Genomic DNA, 19,381 nt, shown 5'->3' on the forward strand with positions numbered 1-19,381 from the left:
AAAAACAGCACAAAGTTGCGCTAAAATGTGTTTATTTTAAACCTTGACCATGGTTTCTGCTATAATAATATAGCCTTCTTCAGAAGTCTCAGTCCAGCGGCTGCATCACGACCAAGAAAATAACTTCAACAGGCATAAGCCTGTTTCGAACGTAAGTAAAATTACATGTGGCACCGTATGTCCTCCGCCACTACCTCTGTTATACTGGGCTCACGGTTGTCAAATGTACTGCACCCCGCGCACTATAGGTGAGCGCCACCATCTCTTCGCAGCTACTAGGACCCGATGATGATAAACATATGTATCTGTTATCTACAAGATAAACATATTGTAGTAGCAACTTAGGAAGAATGGCTGCAAATATTAACAATATTTTCCTCTTTATTTGATTTGCTCTCAATACAAAATCCTTAATCAGTAGACAGTGCATCTTGCACAATCTTGGCTTCATAGAAGAAGAAACTGTAGCCTATAAGGGAGACGTATGGGACCTAGTATTAGAGTCAGAATGTGAAAGAGCTCTTGAAGACTTAAAATAAAATAAAACAGAAGGGCTAGATAACATTTCTCAGGTTACCTTCCATTAGGAAAGTGGGTGCACTCAGCAACTGTGATATGATTTATAAATTATAGGGCGCAGCAATCAATCGTCCTATTTTTGCAGGTTTTATTTGGCAACTCCACATTTCGGCTCGTGCCTAGCCATTATCAATGTTGCCAAATAAAACCTGCAAAAAAAAAAAAAAAAGGACGACTGATTGCTGCGCTCTATAATTTATAAAAGATAACATTCCGTTGGTATTTCTAAAATCGCTGGGGGAATGGCAACCAAACGAATATTGAAACTGGTGTGTAGAATCCATGAGACTGGTGACGTAGCACCAAACTTCCGGAAATATGTCATCCACGCAGTTCCGAAGGTAACAAGGGCAGATAAGTGAAGAAACTATCGCGCAATCAGCTTAACATCTTATCCACACAAACTATTGGAAAGAATAATTCGCAGAAGAATTTAAAAGAAAACTGCGGATCTGTTAAGTGACAATCGGTTTGCTTTCAGGAAATGCAAAGGCCCCAGAGAGGCTATTCTGGCCTTGCACTTGATAATGGAAACAAAACCTATAAAAAGTACGCTCAAAGGATTTGTAGACCTAGAAAAAGCGTTCGACAATGTGAAATTTTGCAAGTTGTTTGAAATTCTGAGAAGCTGCAGGGAAAGACACGTGATATATAATATGCACTAAAATCAAGAGGGAAGAGATAGATTGGAAGATCAAGAACGAAGTGCTTGCTTTGGAAAAAGTGTAAGACAGGGATTCAGTATTTCGCCCCTAATGTTCAGTCTGTACATCGAAGAAACAACGACGGAAAGTAAAGGAAGGTTCAAGTGTGGGATAAAATCAAGAGGAAAAGATATCAATGACAAGATTCGCGGATGAGATTGCTGTCCTCGGTGAACATGAAGACGAATGAAGGGGTATGTTGAGTGGAATGAGCGGTCCAACGAGTACAGAATATGAACTGAGACTAATGACAAGTTGCAGAAAAGGGGAATAGCCAGAAACTTAACGTCAAAGCCGCTGGTCATGATGGGGACGAAGTCATGGAATTCTGCTTCGTTGGAAGCAAAATAAACCACGACGGATGAACGATGGGGGATATAAAAAGCAGACTAACATAGGCAAAGAGAGCATTCTTGACCAAGAAAAGCCGACTGGCATCAAACATAGGCCTTAATTTGGGGGGAAAATTTCTGGGAAATGAACGTCTGGAGCACAGCATTGTGTGGTAGTGAAACATGGACTGCGTGAAAACCGGTGGAGAAGAGAATCGAAGCGTCTGAAATTGGTGCTACAGAAGAATGTTGAAAATCAGGTGGACTGAAAAGATAAGAATCGGTGAAGAAAGGAACGTATTGAAAACAGTGAGAAGAGGAAGGTACAGGATGACAAGATATCATGAAAAAACCTCCATGGTACTAGAGGAAACTGTAGAGCATAAAAACTGTAGTGGAATACAGAGATTGGAATACATCCCGCAGATAAACGAGGACGTAGGGAGCAAGTGCTACTCAGAAATGCATACGTTGGCACAGGAGAGGAATTCTTGGCTGGCCGCATAAAAAGAACCTGTTAGGGGACTGATGACTCAGAACAAAAGAATGGAAGAAAATGAAATTGCCGGAAATTCAGTAAACTCTTACGTCATGAAATTCCTCGCGACATATAACCTTCCTATCAGCCTACAAAGCTCCACCCAAGCCTTGTACTACATCGTCGCAGCCAACCATTTCTCCATCATTCTGCCTCCCTTCTACTCAATAACATATACCTCCAGCAGTTCTTCATGGTCCCCATTCCTGCAAACCTCTTTTCGTCTCCATCGGATTTGTGAGTTTCTTCATAAATCACCAGCAACACCATTATATCGTAAGAGCATCAATATCCTCAACCCTATGTATTTAAACTCTCATGTGAATCATTTATCTACACTCAAAATTAGTCAAATTGTCATCTATGTATGGTTTTTAAAGCTAAATGATTGTCGTATTTTTTTATTATATATTTGTTAAACATGCAACTGAAAAACAGTTTTGTCCGCCACCAGGCTGTGCTCTTGAGGAGAGCTGAAATGACAATGAAGGAAAAAGAGCTAAGTGACCGTTCCTGTGACCTAGAGGAATAGCTGTGCAGATGTGTCTCTTGAAACACCTTGTAGATAGTACCATATATGTGGCGTTATTTCTATCATAAATAGTAAAAAGTGTTGGGAAACAGTGCGGAGATACTAAGAAAGCACTTGTGCTTCAAAATAGACATGCGAAATATGAATATAAAACCAAGTTTTTGGTATCATAATATATTTATTGCAAATATTTTCGCTTTGGTTAGCAGCCGTTGACTCGGGATAACTTCCCGCTCCCCACCGGTGTTTGTACCAATTGCCTGCCCCACCCTACCAGAAGGTACGACCCAAAGCTCGCTCTTCACATTCCATGTCTCAGTCATTAGACCCATTTATTTATTCATTCATTCTTTACGCATCCCTACTCGTACGTTTACTCGATTCGCTCGAGTTTGATTGTCAATCACTTTCCCAGTACTTCTGACGCATGTTGCTCCTGTATGTCGACTTTATTGCACGACTTCTGTTGATAGTATGCGCTCAGAGGCATGATTATAGGCAGTACAAACTTTCTTTTTTTCTTTTCTTAGTAGTTTTTAATATTTTGTTGTTAACAACTTCTTAACTTTCCTTACAGTTTAATTAGTTATTTATAGATTAAAATAGCATTTTTTTACAAAGCACATGAGGGCATAACCTCGCCAAAGGCTACATCCTACTATGGACCACATGTTTCTGATTACATAACTAAGTATTTATAGAAGGCGATTATTTTGTACACTATCTGATCGAAAGTCTCCGGACATTAATGTGGGCTGTGTCCGCCTTCGTCTTTATGATGGGTTGAATTCTGCTGGGGACACTTTCAGTGAGGCATCTAAATGCTTACGGAGGAATGGCAGCCCCTTTGTCCTGGGCCGAAGTCGACTTTCTAACTCATCCCAGAGGTATTCCATTTGGCTTAAGTACGGATTCAGGACAGACCAATCCGTTTCAGGGATGTTATTGTCCACAGACCATTGCCTCACAGATACTACTTATAACACAGTACATTGTCACACTGACACCATCAACGTCTCAGAATAGTCCGTCTACTATACGCAGTGCATGATGCTATAAAATGTGCTTACATTCTTCCGCTCTAGCGTTTCCTTAAACACAATAAGGGGACCACATCCCAACCCCGAAAAACCACTTTGTTGGCACAACGCATTAAGAGAGGTAATGTTCTCCAGGTACTCACAAAACCCAAACGCTTCCATCGGAATTCCTCATCGTACAGCGTGATTCATCACTCCAAATCACTGGATTCCAGTGATCCACTGTACAGTGGCGTCACCCTTGGCACCACCTCAAGCGTCGATTACCATTGACTACAGAGATGTGTGGCTTATGAGGAGCTGCTCGACCATCGTATCCTTTTTAATTCCATACTCGCGGTAATTGCACTAGCTGGACTGGTGGTAGCTGTTTGGAATTCTCGAGTTTTTCCTTCCGCTGATTTCAAGCGATTTTTTACTGTCACCCTCCGCATTGCCCCAGTATCCCTGTCCGCCAGTGCCTCATGTCCGCCTAATCTTGGTTTATTTGTGAGTGCACCTTTAGAAGGGTTGAAATGTCACTGATGGATTTTCTAGATAACATCCAATGACTTCTCCACGTTCTAAGACACTGAGCTCTCCTGACCGAACCACTCTGCTCTTACCGATTCTCTACTGACACTATAATACTCGCCGCCTCCTTTTCTACTGGGGCTGCGCCTTTCTTGACATCAGTGGTCAATTCCGCATTACAGTGGGGTGTACTGTAGGGAATAGAGATGGGTCGTTCGCGAGCTAACAGGTCCAAAGGAACGGTTCACCAAGATGAACGGAACGAGCGAGTAACGAATTGTAAGGAACGGTCTTTAATAGTTTACTTCGGTCGTGGCTTTCTACTTCTTGTTCCCGGGAATGAGAAATGGTCAGTCTCGTTCCCTCAACGGCACTTCGGTCGATCTCGTTCAGCCTCAGTCCCGATCCCGTCTGTCTCGGTCTCGGTCGCGGCTTTCTACTTCTAGTTCCCGGGAACGGGAAACGGTCGGTCTCGTTCTGTCGGCCGGTCTCGTTCCAGGCTCGGTCCCGTTCCCATCTGTCTCGGTCTCGGTCTCGCTCGGCCAGACTCATCCTTCTTCGCTTGGCGATTCATCGCAGTTCCACTGCCGACTGCTCATAGTTAGTTCAGTATCGAGTCGTTGTTGTTTGTTTCGTTCGCTTCGCAATCCCATTCTAAATCTGTTTCAAACCTTTTTTGAACTCCGAACTTCTGGTCCTTTTCGTATCCTTTTCAGCGTCCACGACCGGTAATTAAAATGTATAGTATAATAACGTAAATTACATAAAAATTACGTGGTATGTAATACATACATCTTTTCAGGTAACAAAACGGCGTGTCAGCTTACTTCACTATTTCGATAAACAGCAGAAGAAATACTCGAAAAAAGGCAAGATTTTTTTGTTATTACGCATGCAAAGGACGTCGGCACTGCACACAGGAGTGGCCATTTTTCGTCTCTTTTTGATCCAAGGTAAAAGAGCATGTTCATTGTTATGAAAGGCAGACCGACTTACAACCGAATGAAGTCTGCGGTCCATAATCGAGTGCCTGGTGTCACATTTTGTAAAGAGAATACGATAACTCCTACAATATTATTTCAGTGGTACAGGGTGGCGCACGAAAAAATCGACCCCGAGTACTAGACTGCTCATTGTCGCCCACCAATCGTCATCTATTGTTTCTAAGTTGTTGTTTGCATTGACTTATTTGTTATTTCTTCACTGCCTAATTATTAGATGTTTATCTGTTCTGCTCATAGCGGTCAACAGATCGTGTGTAACTAGCGAGCAGTCTGTACTCGTGGCCGGCTTTTCGTGCGCCACCTTAATATTATTTCACTGCGCTCAGCCGTATAACGCTACAGTTGGCTAAACGAGAGGTTTTGCACACTCACGAAAATTACAAGTGTGTGAGAATTCTGTTATGAACAAAAACTCTGTACTGCAGAGGAGGGGGGGGGGGGGAGGCAAGTGCCCCCTCTTGGCGCCTTCCCTCTTCAGTCACCTGTGCTACTAACTTTCAGTTTTTCATAAGAACCATATACCAAGCACAAATGAACAGTGAACGAGTAAAAATGAACGGTTGCCCAATAAGAGCGATCACCAATGAACTAGTTCCCAAGGATGAACGAGTTTGCCCATCTCTAGTACTAGGGAAGCAGCCTCCTCACGCCATATAGAATTCATATATTTTCCATTGTGTGCCAGCCTAGGCCGCTGTAACTAGCTATGACGTCACGAATGTTGCACAATACCTTAAAATTAAAGTAAATAATCTGAAAAGTTAATAGCATGTCAGGAATGATGCCAAAATGATAATGTGTTAAGTTTCAGTTTAGTAACTTTAACAGTTTTCGAAATTTGAACATTTTACGTAAAAATCATTGGTGCAACAGGAAGGAGCTAGAAACTTCAAAATTTTTATTCGGATTCATTTTTCATTGTAATTTAATGGAAACAGCATGCTGGATCTCACAAAGTAATATTTTGGTTGAAATTCATGATTTTCTGTTTTTTGTAACCTAAAAGTTCGAAAGTAAGATAGATTAAGTAAGTGATTAGATAAAGTTAGGATGTTTAGATTTAGGTAGAATGGTGGTACGCTATAATAACAAAGATTTGAGAAGTTTCCAAAAGGCAGCTACAAAACTAGAGCTCTAGCGTCTCTCCAAAGGCAAGTTCAAAGCTCATCTATTGCGTGCAGTGCAACTAAAATAATTCTCTCCCCAAAAGTATTTAACCTAGCCACATCAGAATTTTATTACAGATACTTACCTGTGTGATGACTGCACAATTAAATTGAGAGCTCCATTGGCCTTCATCGAATGAAGCAATTAATTATTTAGTAACTTGAAGTGGTGCTCTACTAGCCCCAGCAGCTAGTCAGGAAGGCAAATTCTGTCGGCTGCACTTTCGGCGGTCCGCACCGCGGCTATATAAATAAGAGCGCTGCGAGCTAGAGGCAAGCCCCGAGTTCTCTTCTAGATTCCTATCAGCACGCACTCCATGTCGGAAGCCGCATTGCGGCTGTGCAGTTGCAAGGAACAGCCTTGGATGCTGCATTATGTAACTCAGTATGCACGTGACAATGAGTTCGCATTAGGGTAAAGTGTTAATTGCGAAATGACTTCAGCGATTTATTCTCAGTTTTCGTATGTCGTATTTTCATGTGTCGCCGGAGAACAGACCTTCTATCATTACTAGCGTGGCGTTTGATGAGTGTTAACATCAAATTTGGGCAAGCATTCACTTTGAACATTTAAATCGATAACGATTATTGAACAGTTTCGTTATCTAGGAATAATAGGATCCACGCAATAGACTGAACTGCTCTGATAGTACAAGAGCTGATAGTAGCATTGCTTGGGTAAACTTTTGTCTGGAACTTTATGCTTTGTCGTTTTCAGAATACAGTGAAAATTGTTATAGTAAACTGCATTTTCTAAGAATCCCAGACATCATCCTAAATCCTCAGCGTAATGAACTTCAATGATCAATAATTTCATTTCTCCATCAGAGTAGACACAGTGAACTTTAATTACAGGCATCACCTTTTTGCTAATCACTTTCTGTTTGCCAACATAGTAGTTAGAGAGCCCGTGTTGAGAACAGCAACAATAAGAAATTTCCACCCACCGCCCCACAGTACAGATCCTACAGATCCCTTTGATCATAGTGTACATTCACACCGAATGATATAACACAGTAAAAGCGCAATTTAAAGTTCAGTGCAACGAAATACTAGCAAAAGTTGCAAATTTCACTTCTTTCATTTTATGACTAGTTTCGGTCTGGTATCATTTTTCTTGATGTGTGTATTATTCTTAACAAATGTCAGCTTGTTAGCAAATAATGTAAATGCGCGTAAAAAATTTCTCTATTCTGTACTTAATACTACCCAAAAAATTGTACGAGGCGTGATTTTTAAGTAAGGTCCGTTTGAACATAAGTACACAACGAAAAATTATTTCAAAAAACTAAATTTGTTTTAAGAAAGTACATACTTTATTTTTTGACATAGGTGCCAAGTTTGCTCAAATACGTATCATACCTCTCAACCAGTTCTGAAATACCCTCTCCATAAAAACTTGCCGCCTGCTCTGATAACCAAGAGTTCACTGCCGTTTTCACGTCGTCGTCATCATTGTTACCGGTTGCCACTGAGGTGTTGTTTGAGGTGGAGGAACAGATGGTAATCGCTCGGCGCAAGGTCAGGACTGTAGGGTGGATAGTCTAAAACTTCCCAGCCAAAACTGCCCAATAAATCATGGGTCTGACCTGCAGTGTGAGGTCTTGCATTGTCATGGAGAAGGACAGTTCCTTTTGTAAGCATGCCGCGTCTTTTGTTTTTAATCGCTCTGCGTAGCTTACTCACGGTTTGGCAGTATGATTCTGCATTGATAGTGGTTCCTCGTTGCATGAAGTCGACCAAAAAAGCACCATGCGTATCCCAAAACACCGACGCCATGAATTTGCGCTGGGACAGAGTCTGTTTGGCCTTCACCTTTACAGGCAAGTGTGTGTGTCTCCATTTCATGCTCTGTTGCTTCGATTCGGGCGTGATATGAGAAACCCATGTTTCGTCTCCAGTTACGATCTGACATCAGAAGCCGTCAGCTACTTTGTGATAACGGGTCAGGAACTTCATCACACACTCAAAAAAATGGTGCAAATGGCTCTGAGCACTATGGGACTTAATATCTATGGTCATCAGTCCCCTAGAACTTAGAACTACTTAAACCTAACTAACCTAAGGACATCACACAACACTCAGTCATCACGAGGCAGAGAAAATCCCTGACCCCGTCGGGAATCGAAGCCGGGAACCCGGGCGCGGGAAGCGAGAACGCTACCGCACGACCACGAGCTGTGGACATCACACACTCAAATCTTTGGTTTTTGTGGTCCTCTGTTAGGAGTTTCGGGACCCAACGGGAGCACAGTTTCCTAAACTTCAGCTGTTCAGAAACAATGTTGTAAAGCACTGATCTCTACACGTCGGGAAATTCGTTTGAGAGACCTGCTATTGTGAAGCGCCTGTTGTCACGAATCCTCGCCTCGAACTGAAGCTCCAAATCGTCTGTAATCAAAGAAGGGCGACCGGAGCGGTCCTCATCATGGACAATGTTACGGCCATCTTTGAATTCTCGTATCCATTTACGCACTTTGCTTTCACTCATAACAGTATCACCGTATACTTCGCAGATCTATCGATGAATTTCTGCAACAGACAGGTTCCTTGCTGACAAAAACCGTATCACTGAGCGAACCTCACATGCTGCGGGCGAGTTGATGGTCTTAAAACATTTTGAAAGCACAGAACAGAACCGTACAGATTAGCTACAGAGCTGAAACTGAGCACAGTTATTCCCGAAGTATGTCGGTACTAGAGAGCCTGTATACAGAGAGAGTGGCCATAGGTTAAGTTGCCCGTGATTGGTTGATTAGCTTTGGCAGAAAAATGGCGCCAAACGTCTCTCGCGCTTCATATGTTCGCCGTGCTTTTGAGTTGAAGTTCAGAGGACTTTTGGAAACGATTAAAAGGTATTTGAATTATTAAGAGACTTGTTATGCGTTGTGCATGCATGTTCGATTTAGTTGTATATCGTTTTTAGTACATAATTAGCGTTTGCGATCTTAAATACGAGTTGAAATAATGAAGCGTTTTGTGATGAAGTCGGTAGGACTACATGTTTGAAGTAAACACGTTAGTAATTGTATAGTATTGTCTTTGACATCTGTAATTCGTTCTGCAGACGTTGGTAAACGATGCCAGGTCGTGCTGCATTTGGTTGTTCCAATAGAGACGAAGGTGGATTTCGCATGTTAGCATTACCACGCAATGAAGAAAGACGGAAGCAGTGGGCAGTCGCAGTCAACAGGGCTGACATAAATCAAACAGGAGCCTTGTGGAAACCAACCAAGTACTCTTATCTATGCGAAGGAAGTCGTTTTCCCTTTTTACTACATGTAAAACAACTTGCAATATACATAGTTAAATTTGAAAACAGACCTGTAAATTGGCTGTGTGAAAATTATTATAACACATTATTCTTATAAACATTGAATTAAAATGGGATTGTGTATCTAATGTGTAACAATTTTGCTAAGTTGCAGTCGTCATAATTACGTCCTTCAGTGTCATAAGATGCTTTTTTTTATATACAGTACTGTATTGAAGATTTCCACGAGTGTAATTTGATTTCTAGGCCACTGTTAGTAATTCCAGGTAATCTGATTGTATTTTTATAACTATTTCATTAATGCTGTTGGGGCAGGAAGTTTCCCAGATTTCTGTCTTCATTTTGTCGTGGATGCTGAAACATTATTCGTAGTAAATAATTGTAGGTACTCATGAAGACAGTTTTTAGTAGGCCTACTTACTGTGGGGTAGAAGGGATACGGTAGTTTTCTTGTTATATTTGGTCGTTATTACAGTAGCCTACATTTAACATTACCTGATTTTTGTAATCTTTTTCGTTTGTTATCTACGAGAGGTATTAGAAAGTCATAAGCAGTTGTTTACTTGTGACGTGCAAAAAGTTTGAAGACGTGACAAGAAGTACTAATACGTCTCACACTTTTTGCATCCATGGCGAAGAAATAAGAACTTTGAGGTTCGCCGATGACATTGTAATTCTGTCAGAGACAGCAAAGGACTTGGAAGAGCGGTTGAACGGAATGGACAGTGTCTTGAAAGGAGGATATAAGATGAACATCAACAAAAGCAAAACGAGGATAATGCAATGTAGTCTAATTAAGTCAGGTGATGCTGAGGGAATTAGATTAGGAAATGAGACACTTAAAGTAGTAAAGGAGTTTTGCTATTTGGGGAGCAAAATAACTGATGATGGTCAAAGTAGAGAGGATATAAAATGTAGACTGGCAATGGCAAGGAAAGCGTTTCTGAAGAAGAGAAGTCTGTTAACACCGAGTATTGATTTAAGTGTCAGGAAGTCGTTTCTGAAAGTATTTGTATTGAGTGTAGCCATGTATGGAAGTGAAACATGGACGATAAATAGTTTAGACAAGAAAAGAATTGAAGCTTTTGAAATGTGGTGCTACAGAAGAATGCTGAAGATTAGATGGGTAGATCACATAACTAATGAGAAGGTATTGAATAGAATTGGGGAGAAGAGGAGTGTGTGGCACAACTTGACTAGAAGAAGGGATCGGTTGGTAGGACATGTTCTGAGGCATCAAGGGATCACCAATTTAGTATTGGAGGGCAGTGTGGAGGGTAAAAACCACAGAGGGAGACCAAGAGATGAATACACTATGCAGATTCAGAAGGATGTAGGCTGCAGTAGGTACTGGGAGATGAAGAAGGTTGCACAAGATAGAGTAGCATAGAGAGCTGCATCAAACCAGTCTCAGGACTGAAGACCACAACAACATCAACAACTTTTTGCATGTCACCAGTAAACAACTGCTTACGACTTTCATTCATCTGACGTAATACAGGTACGTTAGATCTTCAGCATTATGCACTTCCGATACAAAACAAATTCTATACACTATATTTTTTTTTACGTTACTTTCATTGCAATATGACTAGTAAACAAACTTTAAAGGAGATAAATGCAAGTAACGAATAATTTTTGCAGCCACTGTATCAAATTTTCATGTGCTGTACGTAGTAGGCTACTATGAGTATATTATAGCTGTAAAGAAAGGCGTTTAACGAATAATTTCGCCATATTGTCTTGTGCTTTTGATTCGGTGAGTGTGTACTCCACTATTACCCATTCAAAAGTCTCGCCCGCAGTTTGGCAGAAAAATGGCCGCTGCATCGTCCGGTTGGCCACTCTCTCCCTATACAGGCTCTCTAGTCGGTACCATAGACTCACAAAATAAAAACTAGACCGCACATTGGCGCTAGGGTCGCGTCCCCACATTGAACGTGATAGAAGCCGCCATTTGCAGGGAAACAGTGCATAAACAGGGTTCGTTGTGTGCTGCTTTTAATTGTAACAGTATAATGGAAGCAAAGACGAAGACAGAAACAATGTTACATTTCACAGGTCAGTCATTTCTGGTCGTTTGTTACTTTCTGTTACTTGTATATAGTATTTTCATGGAGAAAAAATACATTATGAGCGTTTGTTTTTGTTTAGGTTTCCCCTTACAAATTATTTTCTAAATCGGAATGGATAGTCGCTACTCAGAGAGAGAACTTCCAACCGACAGCAAATCATTTGCTGCGCACTCTTCATTTTGAAGAGAATTGTTACATGGAAAATTATGTAAATAGACGTCACCTGAAGGACGATGCTATACCGACAGTATTTGGATTTCCAACTCATTTGAAAAAGGTATAGTGTCCTGGAAGTCGTGCAGTATGGGCCTAGGTTAAATAGTGTGGAAATACTGTCAGTGTGTATAATTTTGAATGTTCCTTTTCCAGGTTACCAAGGCAATCAAATATATATTTCAGTATGAATCAGAGGTAGGTCGAGTAATTGCGTTTAGATACTTAACATGTGTTGTCAGGTGGTGATTATACTTCGTAAATGGTCAAATATTTGATTAAATGTTGCAAACTCAACCACTTTCAGAGGTGCTATCAGTGTTACAAACTAATGTGCGAATGAAATTCCTACGGTATTTAAAGTGATATGGGTTATTACAATTAGTCTCACCAAAATTCGAGTGTAGACGATACTGTGCTAAACAAAAGTAAGCGCGCAAAATGTACACAGTAGTCGGCAAAAAGCAAACAGGACCTGACAGGAAAATTACGTGAATTAAACAATAATCGCACAGTCTGCTACTTTAAAAGTTTCATGTAATTATCTAAGGCGAATAACTCGATGTAAACTCGCTCCACCTTGTCAGGAAAGAGCCTTACATTCTTAAATTTCGCGTCTCTATGCAGACGTATTTCGGATATTAGGAAACTTCAATCATTTAAGTATACTTTTAAAATAGACTCGAATACTCAGTACTTTTTTTAAACAAACATGTGTTTAATTTGTGCTTCAATTTGCTCTTGTTGCGTCTCATATACGTGAAATGACAACCCTGGTACTAGGATTCATCCCTGCAAATGGCGGCGATCAGCTGCTTCAATTGGGGGACAGTTGCCTCGCTTCCCCGCTACGGCGTGGTAGGGGCTTGGTCGGTACTAGAGAGGCTGTATAGGGAGAGGGTGGCCAACCGGACGATACGGCGGCCATTTTCCTGCCAAACTGCGGGCGGGACTTTTGAATGGCCAGTAGTGGAGTAGTGGAGTACGCACTCACCGAATCAAAAGCACAAGACAATATGGTGAAATCATTCGTTAAATGCCTTTCTTTACAGCTATAATATACTCATAGTAGCCTAATACGTACAGCACAGGAAAATCTGATACAGGGGCTGTAAAAATTATTCGTTACTTGCATTTATCTCCTTTATAGTTCGTTTACTAGACATATTGCAATGAAAGTAACGTAAATAAAAAAATATATAGTGTAGAGCATTTGTTTTGTATCGGAAGTGTATAACGCTAAAGATTTAACGTACCTGTATTAGGCAGATGAATGAAAGTCGTAAGCAGTTGTTTACTTGTGAGACGTATTAGTACTTCTTGTCGGGTCTTCAAACTTTTTGCACCTCACAAGTAAACAACTGCTTACGACTTTCTTTCATATATATATATACTGAATACCTCTCGTAGATAACAAACGAAAAAGATTACAAAAATCAGGTAATGCTAAACGTAGGCTACTGTAATAACGACCAAATATAACGAAAACAACCGTATCCCTTCTACCCCACACTAAGTAGGCCTATTAAAAACTGTCTTCAAGAATACCTACAGTTATTTACTACGAATAATGTTTCAGCAACCACAACTGCGGAAAACGTGCTTACAGCTTGCCTGCGTCAACAGTCAGGCAATAATACTGAAACCGAAATAATGCGTAGTGTTCTGATTCGGAACGAAATAAAGTTCGACGCTATAAAGTCGAATGAGCATGGCACAACAATTACAGGAACTTTACGTTTCCAGCAAGGACTGTCAGATATTGGCTTCAGAAAAGCTTGTGATGCTACCAGTATGCACGCAAACGCTAATTTCGTACTAGAAACGATATATAACTAACTCGAACATGCATGCACAACGCATAACAAGTCTCTCAATAATTCAAATACCTTTTAATCGTTTCCAAAAGTCCTCTGAACTTCAATTCCACTCAACAGCACGGCGAACATAGGCAACACCGACTCAAAGGAAGGCCTCGGCGCTTGTTCGTGACGTCACGTCAGCTAGGCACGGCCAACTCCAGGTCTGTTGCAGGCATACTCATAATGGTGGTGTCTCCTTCTCTGACACAGGAAACTGTGAAGCTATTGGCGGTAGTTGACCAACACACATTGTTCTGAGAGGTTTCTGCAATCAATTAATTGTGCAATTCATTACACTTCTAAACAAATAGTGTACTCCTGAACTTAAATTTCCACCTGTTTTAAGGATTGACATACAAAAACAACTTCATGGTCCAGCACCAACAGAATTCGTGCTTCTTTACCTTATTTGTAAATCTGAGGAAGTTACGTTTGTACTGGCTTGCTTTTACAAGAAACTGTGAACGTATTGGCGCTCTTCTTTAGGTATCTTGGTTGACTATGGGGTGAAGAGCACTGAATGTTAATGAAATATCTTGCGATTGTACACGTTTGGGGATGGCGTGGGGGACAGAAGAAGAGGCAAAAGAGAGATACTTGTTTTATCAAATAAATTTTTTTATCCTATAAAGTTTCTCCTTTCAGTTGTAAGAGGGGAATATTTATGTGCATGTTTAAAAAAGTTTAAGCTCAGCAGTATTTTCGATGTATGAAGCTATTTTGTTTCCTGTTTAGAATTCCTTTCGTTGAAAACGACTGTAATCTAATGACTGCCAACAGTTGGACATTTACACATGTAAATTAGTTCACATTTCCAGTGACGATGTCAAATGAAAACAAATAAAAGAAACGAGTTCATTGTAAGGGGGTTGAGGTAAGTTTCGATAACAAAATGGATCAAGTAAATATAGTTACTTGAATGTAAAATTTCCGAAGCTTGCAATGGGACAAAGCATCTTCTCATATTGATCTACGTTTGTTTCGACAGGATTCAGTAATACAGAACTATGATCTTCATTTGTAGCTTTACGACAGTAAGAAAGTCTTTCACCTAAATAAAACTGCAGAATCCAAAACAATACCAAACATTTTGTCCAAAAATAAGAGATTTATAGTGATAAGCACGCCCAGGCGTTTCTGCCTGCAACAGACTTGGCGTTCGCCGTGCCTAGCTGACGCGACGTCACCAATAAGCGCCGAGGCCTTCCTTTGAGTCGGTCTTGACACAGGAAGCGCGAGAGACGTTTGGCAGAAAAATGGGGCCAAAGCTAATCAACCAATCACGGGCAACTTCACCTATGGCCACTCTCTCTGTATACAGGCCCTCTAGCCGGTACACGACGCACGCGCTCGTTGCGGTATGCGCGTGACTACTGTCTACAACAAAACAGCCCTTACTTTTAAAAAAACACGCCTCGTAGCTTGGAAACGGCAGTTTAACATGGCGAAGATAGAAGGCACCTTTATCCATTACAATAGGCACGAATATTAGTATGGAAAACAACGCTGTCTGTTTCTGACAAGGCAACCTCCCCATCTCACCCCCCTCAGATTTAGTTATAAGTTGGCACAGTGGATAGGCCTTGAAAAACTAAACACAGATCAATCGAGAAAACAGGAAGAAGTTCTGTGGAACTATGAAAAAATAAGCAAAATATACAAACTGAGTAGTCCATGTGCAAGATAGGCAACATCAAGGACAGTGTCAGTTCAGGAGCGTTGTGGTCCCGTGGTTAGCGTGAGCAGCTGTGGAATGAGAGGTCCTTGGTTCAAGTCTTCCCTCGAGTGAAAAGTTTACTTTCTTTATTTTCGCAGTTATGATCTGTCCGTTCGTACATTGACATCACTGTTAACTGTAATAAGTATAGTGTCTGTTTTTTGCGACCGCACCGCAAAACCGTGCGATTGGTAGACGAAAGGATGTACCTCTCCAATGGGAACCGAAAACATTTGATCGTAAGGTCATAGGTCAACCGATTCCTCAACAGGAAAACACGTCTGATATATTCTATACGACACTGGTGACGGCATGTGGGTCACATGACAGGAATATGTTGTCGACCCACCTAACTTGTACACTTGGCGAATTAGTAAAAAGATTTTTCTACCTTGCCCGATTTAGGTTTTCTTGTGGATGTGATAATCACTCCCAAAAAAGTGAAAATAAAAAGATAAACTTTTCACCGGAGGGAAGGCTTGAACCAAGGCCCTCTCGGTCTGCAGCTGCTCACGCTAACCACAGGACCACGGCACTCCTGAGCTTGCTCGTTCCTTGTTGTTGCATATCTTTCGCATGGACTACTCAGTGTGTACATTTTGTTTATATTTTCATAGTTCCACACAACTTCTTCCTGTTTTCTCGATTGATCTGTGTTCAGTTTTTCAAGGCCTATCCACTGTGCCAACTTATAACTAAATCTGAGGGGGGTGCCATGGGGAGGTTCCGTTGTGAGTGGGGAAGCTTTGTTGACCCCGGCCCCCTGGCCCGCTCTGCCGGCAGCTTCAGCACGAGCGACATCAGCCAGCTGCCGTCGCCGCAGGGCACGGCGGCCGCGCGCTGCGCCGTGTCGGAGCTGGCGCTGTGGGGCGACGCGACGCACGCGCGCCTCGAGCCGGCGTCGCGCTCCTGCTCCACGTGGGTGGCCGTCGGCGACGTCGCCTCCACGTCGCAGCTGCCCTCGCCGCACGGCGGACACGCCGCCGCCCCCGCGCCCGGCGCCGCCGCCGCCTCCGCCGGCCCCGCCTCCACCGCCTCCGCCTCTGCGTCCACCGCCGCTGCCGCCCCGCAGCAGCCGGCGCCGCCGCCCCCGCCGCCTCCCGTTCCCGCCTTCACTGCCGCAGATCTCATCCGCTCCGTCAACAAGAAGGTACGTAATCCCTCCAGCCCCTGTCTGCGTCACTCGGCTTAGGAGGAAAGCACTCCACCTCTCGTACACGACGGCGTCTGAAATTTTCCTTCTTTACTCTTCTTCTCATAATGTTCCTCCCAAACTACACATACAGGGGTTAAAAAAAGTGACACGTATTCCAACCAAGAGATAGTATTGCTCAAAAGTACAAGAAAAGTTCGTATAACATGTCCGAAAAACAAGTACCTGTTCAGATATTGGCCCATCTGTCCTCTCATTCTCATCTGCCTCTTACGTAAAACTACACTCACGCTCATAAATTAAGGATAATGCTGATACATGGTGAAACAACGCTCTGGTGGGCGGTTTGCGGGTTTAAATCATTCGTGGTATCACCATGCGGTGCATCTGACCTGCGGTCTTCCCACGGTGGCGCTGGCAGCAGTACACATACGCTTGGTCCATGTCAGAGTACAGTGCAGCGAGTACGTGTGCAGAAGTCTTAAGACGTGCTAATGGTGACTGTGTTGAAAATGGCTCGAAGAACACTTATTGATGACGTTATGAGAGGTGGAATACTAGGGCGACTGGAGGCAGGTCGTAGCACGGGCCCTCCGCGTGCCACAAAGTGTGATCTCAAGATTATGGCAACGATTCCAGCAGACAGGAAACGTGTCCAGGCGCTACACTACGGGACGTCCACAGTGTACAACACCACAAGAGGACCGATTTATCACCATCGGTGCCCGCAGACAACCATGGAGTACTGCAGCTAGCCTTGCTTGGGACCTTTCCGCAGCCAGTGGAACAGCTGTCTCCAGACACACAGCCTACAGACGACTGAACGGACATGGTTTATTCGCCCGGAGACCTGCAAGGTGTATTCCACTGACCCCTGGTCACAGGAGAGTCCGTAAAGCCTGGTGTCAAGAACACGGTACATGTTCATTGGAACAGTCGTCCCAGGTTATGTTCACGGACGAGTCCAGATATAGTCTAAACAGTGATTCTCACTGGGTTTTCATCTGGCGTGAACCAGGAGCCAGATACCATCCCCTTAATGTCCTGGAAAGGGACCTGTTTGGAGGTCTTGGTTTGATGGTCTGGGGTGGGATTATGATTGGTGCACGTACACCACTGCATGTCTTTGACACAGGAAATGCAACAGGTCAGCTGTATTGGGACGTCATTTTGCACCAGTATTTCCGCCTTTTCAGGGGTGCAGTGGGTCCCACCTTCCTCCTGATGGATAACACACGGCCCCACCCAGCTGCCATCGTGGAGGAGTACCTTGAAATAGAAGATATCAGGCGAATGGAGTGGCCTGCCTGTTCTCCAGACCTAAACCCCATCGAGAACGTCTGGGATGCTCTCGGTCGACGTATCGCTGCACGTCTTCAAACCGATACGACACTTCAGAAGCTCCGACAGGTACTGGTGCATGAATGGGAGACTACACTCCAGCAGCTGGTCGACCACCCTATCCAGAGTATGCCAACCCGTTGTGCGGCCTGTGGACGTGTGCATGGTGATCATATCCCATACTGATGTCGGAGCACATGCGCAGGAAACAGTGGCGTTTTGTAGCACATGTGTTTCGGGACGGTGTTCTCAACTTATCACCAATACTGTGGACTTACAGATCTGCGTCGTGTGTGTTCCCTATGTGCCTATGCTATTAGCGCCAGTTTTGTGTAGTGCCACGTTGAGTGGCATCACATTCTGCAATTATCCTTAATTTATGAGCATAAGTGTAGTTTACATAGGCAGTGCAGCATGTAGTTACCACACATCGTGCTACACCCTTCAGCGTCTCTTCACACTGAATGGCTCACTCTTTCAGGTACACTTGGCTCCTTCGGATCGTGTCCAAGTGTTCCTTAGAGGCCTCCGTAAGATATAACAAATGTCAATGCATTGGGTATACACCAAACACTTTAAATGCCCCCAAGGGCCGAAATCCAACAGATTCACTTCCACACAATGCTGTGCTCCAACAGTTAAATCTCAGAAATTTCTGCGTCAGATTAAGGCCAGTATTTGATGCTAGGAGATTTCTCCTGGCCAGTAATGCTATTTGTTACTCTCGCTTGCTTCGTCCACCGACTGTTACTTTGCATTAGAGATAGCAGAATTCCTTAACTTCGTCTACTTCGTGATCATCAATTCTGATGTTACGCTTATCGCTATTCTCATTTCTGCTACTTCTCATTACTTTCGCCTATGTTTTATTTACTCTCATTCAGTATTCTGTATTCATTAGACTTTTCTTTCAGTTCATCGCATCCTGCACTTCTTCCCTTTCACTGATGATAACAATGTTATCAGCGATTCCGTCATTGCTTCTTCGATGGTCCATTGATCGTGACCGGGCCAAATATCTCACGAAATAAGCGTCAAACGAAAAAACTACAAAGAACGAAGGGGGAAACCAGATGGCGCTATGGTTGGCCCGCTAGATACCGCTGCCATAGGTCAAACGGATATCAACTGCGTTTATTTTAAATAGGAACCCTAATTTTTTATTACATATTCGTGTAGTACGTAAAGAAATATGAATGTTTTAGTTGGACCACTTTTTTCGCTTTGTGATACATGGCGCTGTAATAGTCACAAACATATGGCTCACAATTTTAGACGAACAGTTGGTAACAGGTAGGTTTTTAAATTAAAATACAGAACGTAGGTACGTTTGAACAT

At 42.6% G+C, this 19,381-nt stretch overlaps 1 protein-coding gene across 1 annotated transcript in view; it reads left to right on the forward strand.

The window, feature by feature from the left end:
* The window catches only part of LOC124620219, a 264,043-nt gene extending 247,302 nt beyond the window's left edge, over positions 1-16,741 (forward strand). The window contains exons 3-4 of the mRNA XM_047146887.1: positions 16,333-16,523; positions 16,638-16,741. Of these exons, the coding sequence (XP_047002843.1) occupies positions 16,333-16,523; positions 16,638-16,741 (295 nt within the window). The remainder of the gene's footprint in view (positions 1-16,332; positions 16,524-16,637) is intronic.
* The last annotated feature ends 2,640 nt before the right edge of the window (positions 16,742-19,381 follow it).

The sequence above is a fragment of the Schistocerca americana genome, chromosome 6 (genome assembly GCF_021461395.2).
Source record: "Schistocerca americana isolate TAMUIC-IGC-003095 chromosome 6, iqSchAmer2.1, whole genome shotgun sequence".
In the NCBI taxonomy this organism is placed as follows: domain Eukaryota; kingdom Metazoa; phylum Arthropoda; class Insecta; order Orthoptera; family Acrididae; genus Schistocerca; species Schistocerca americana.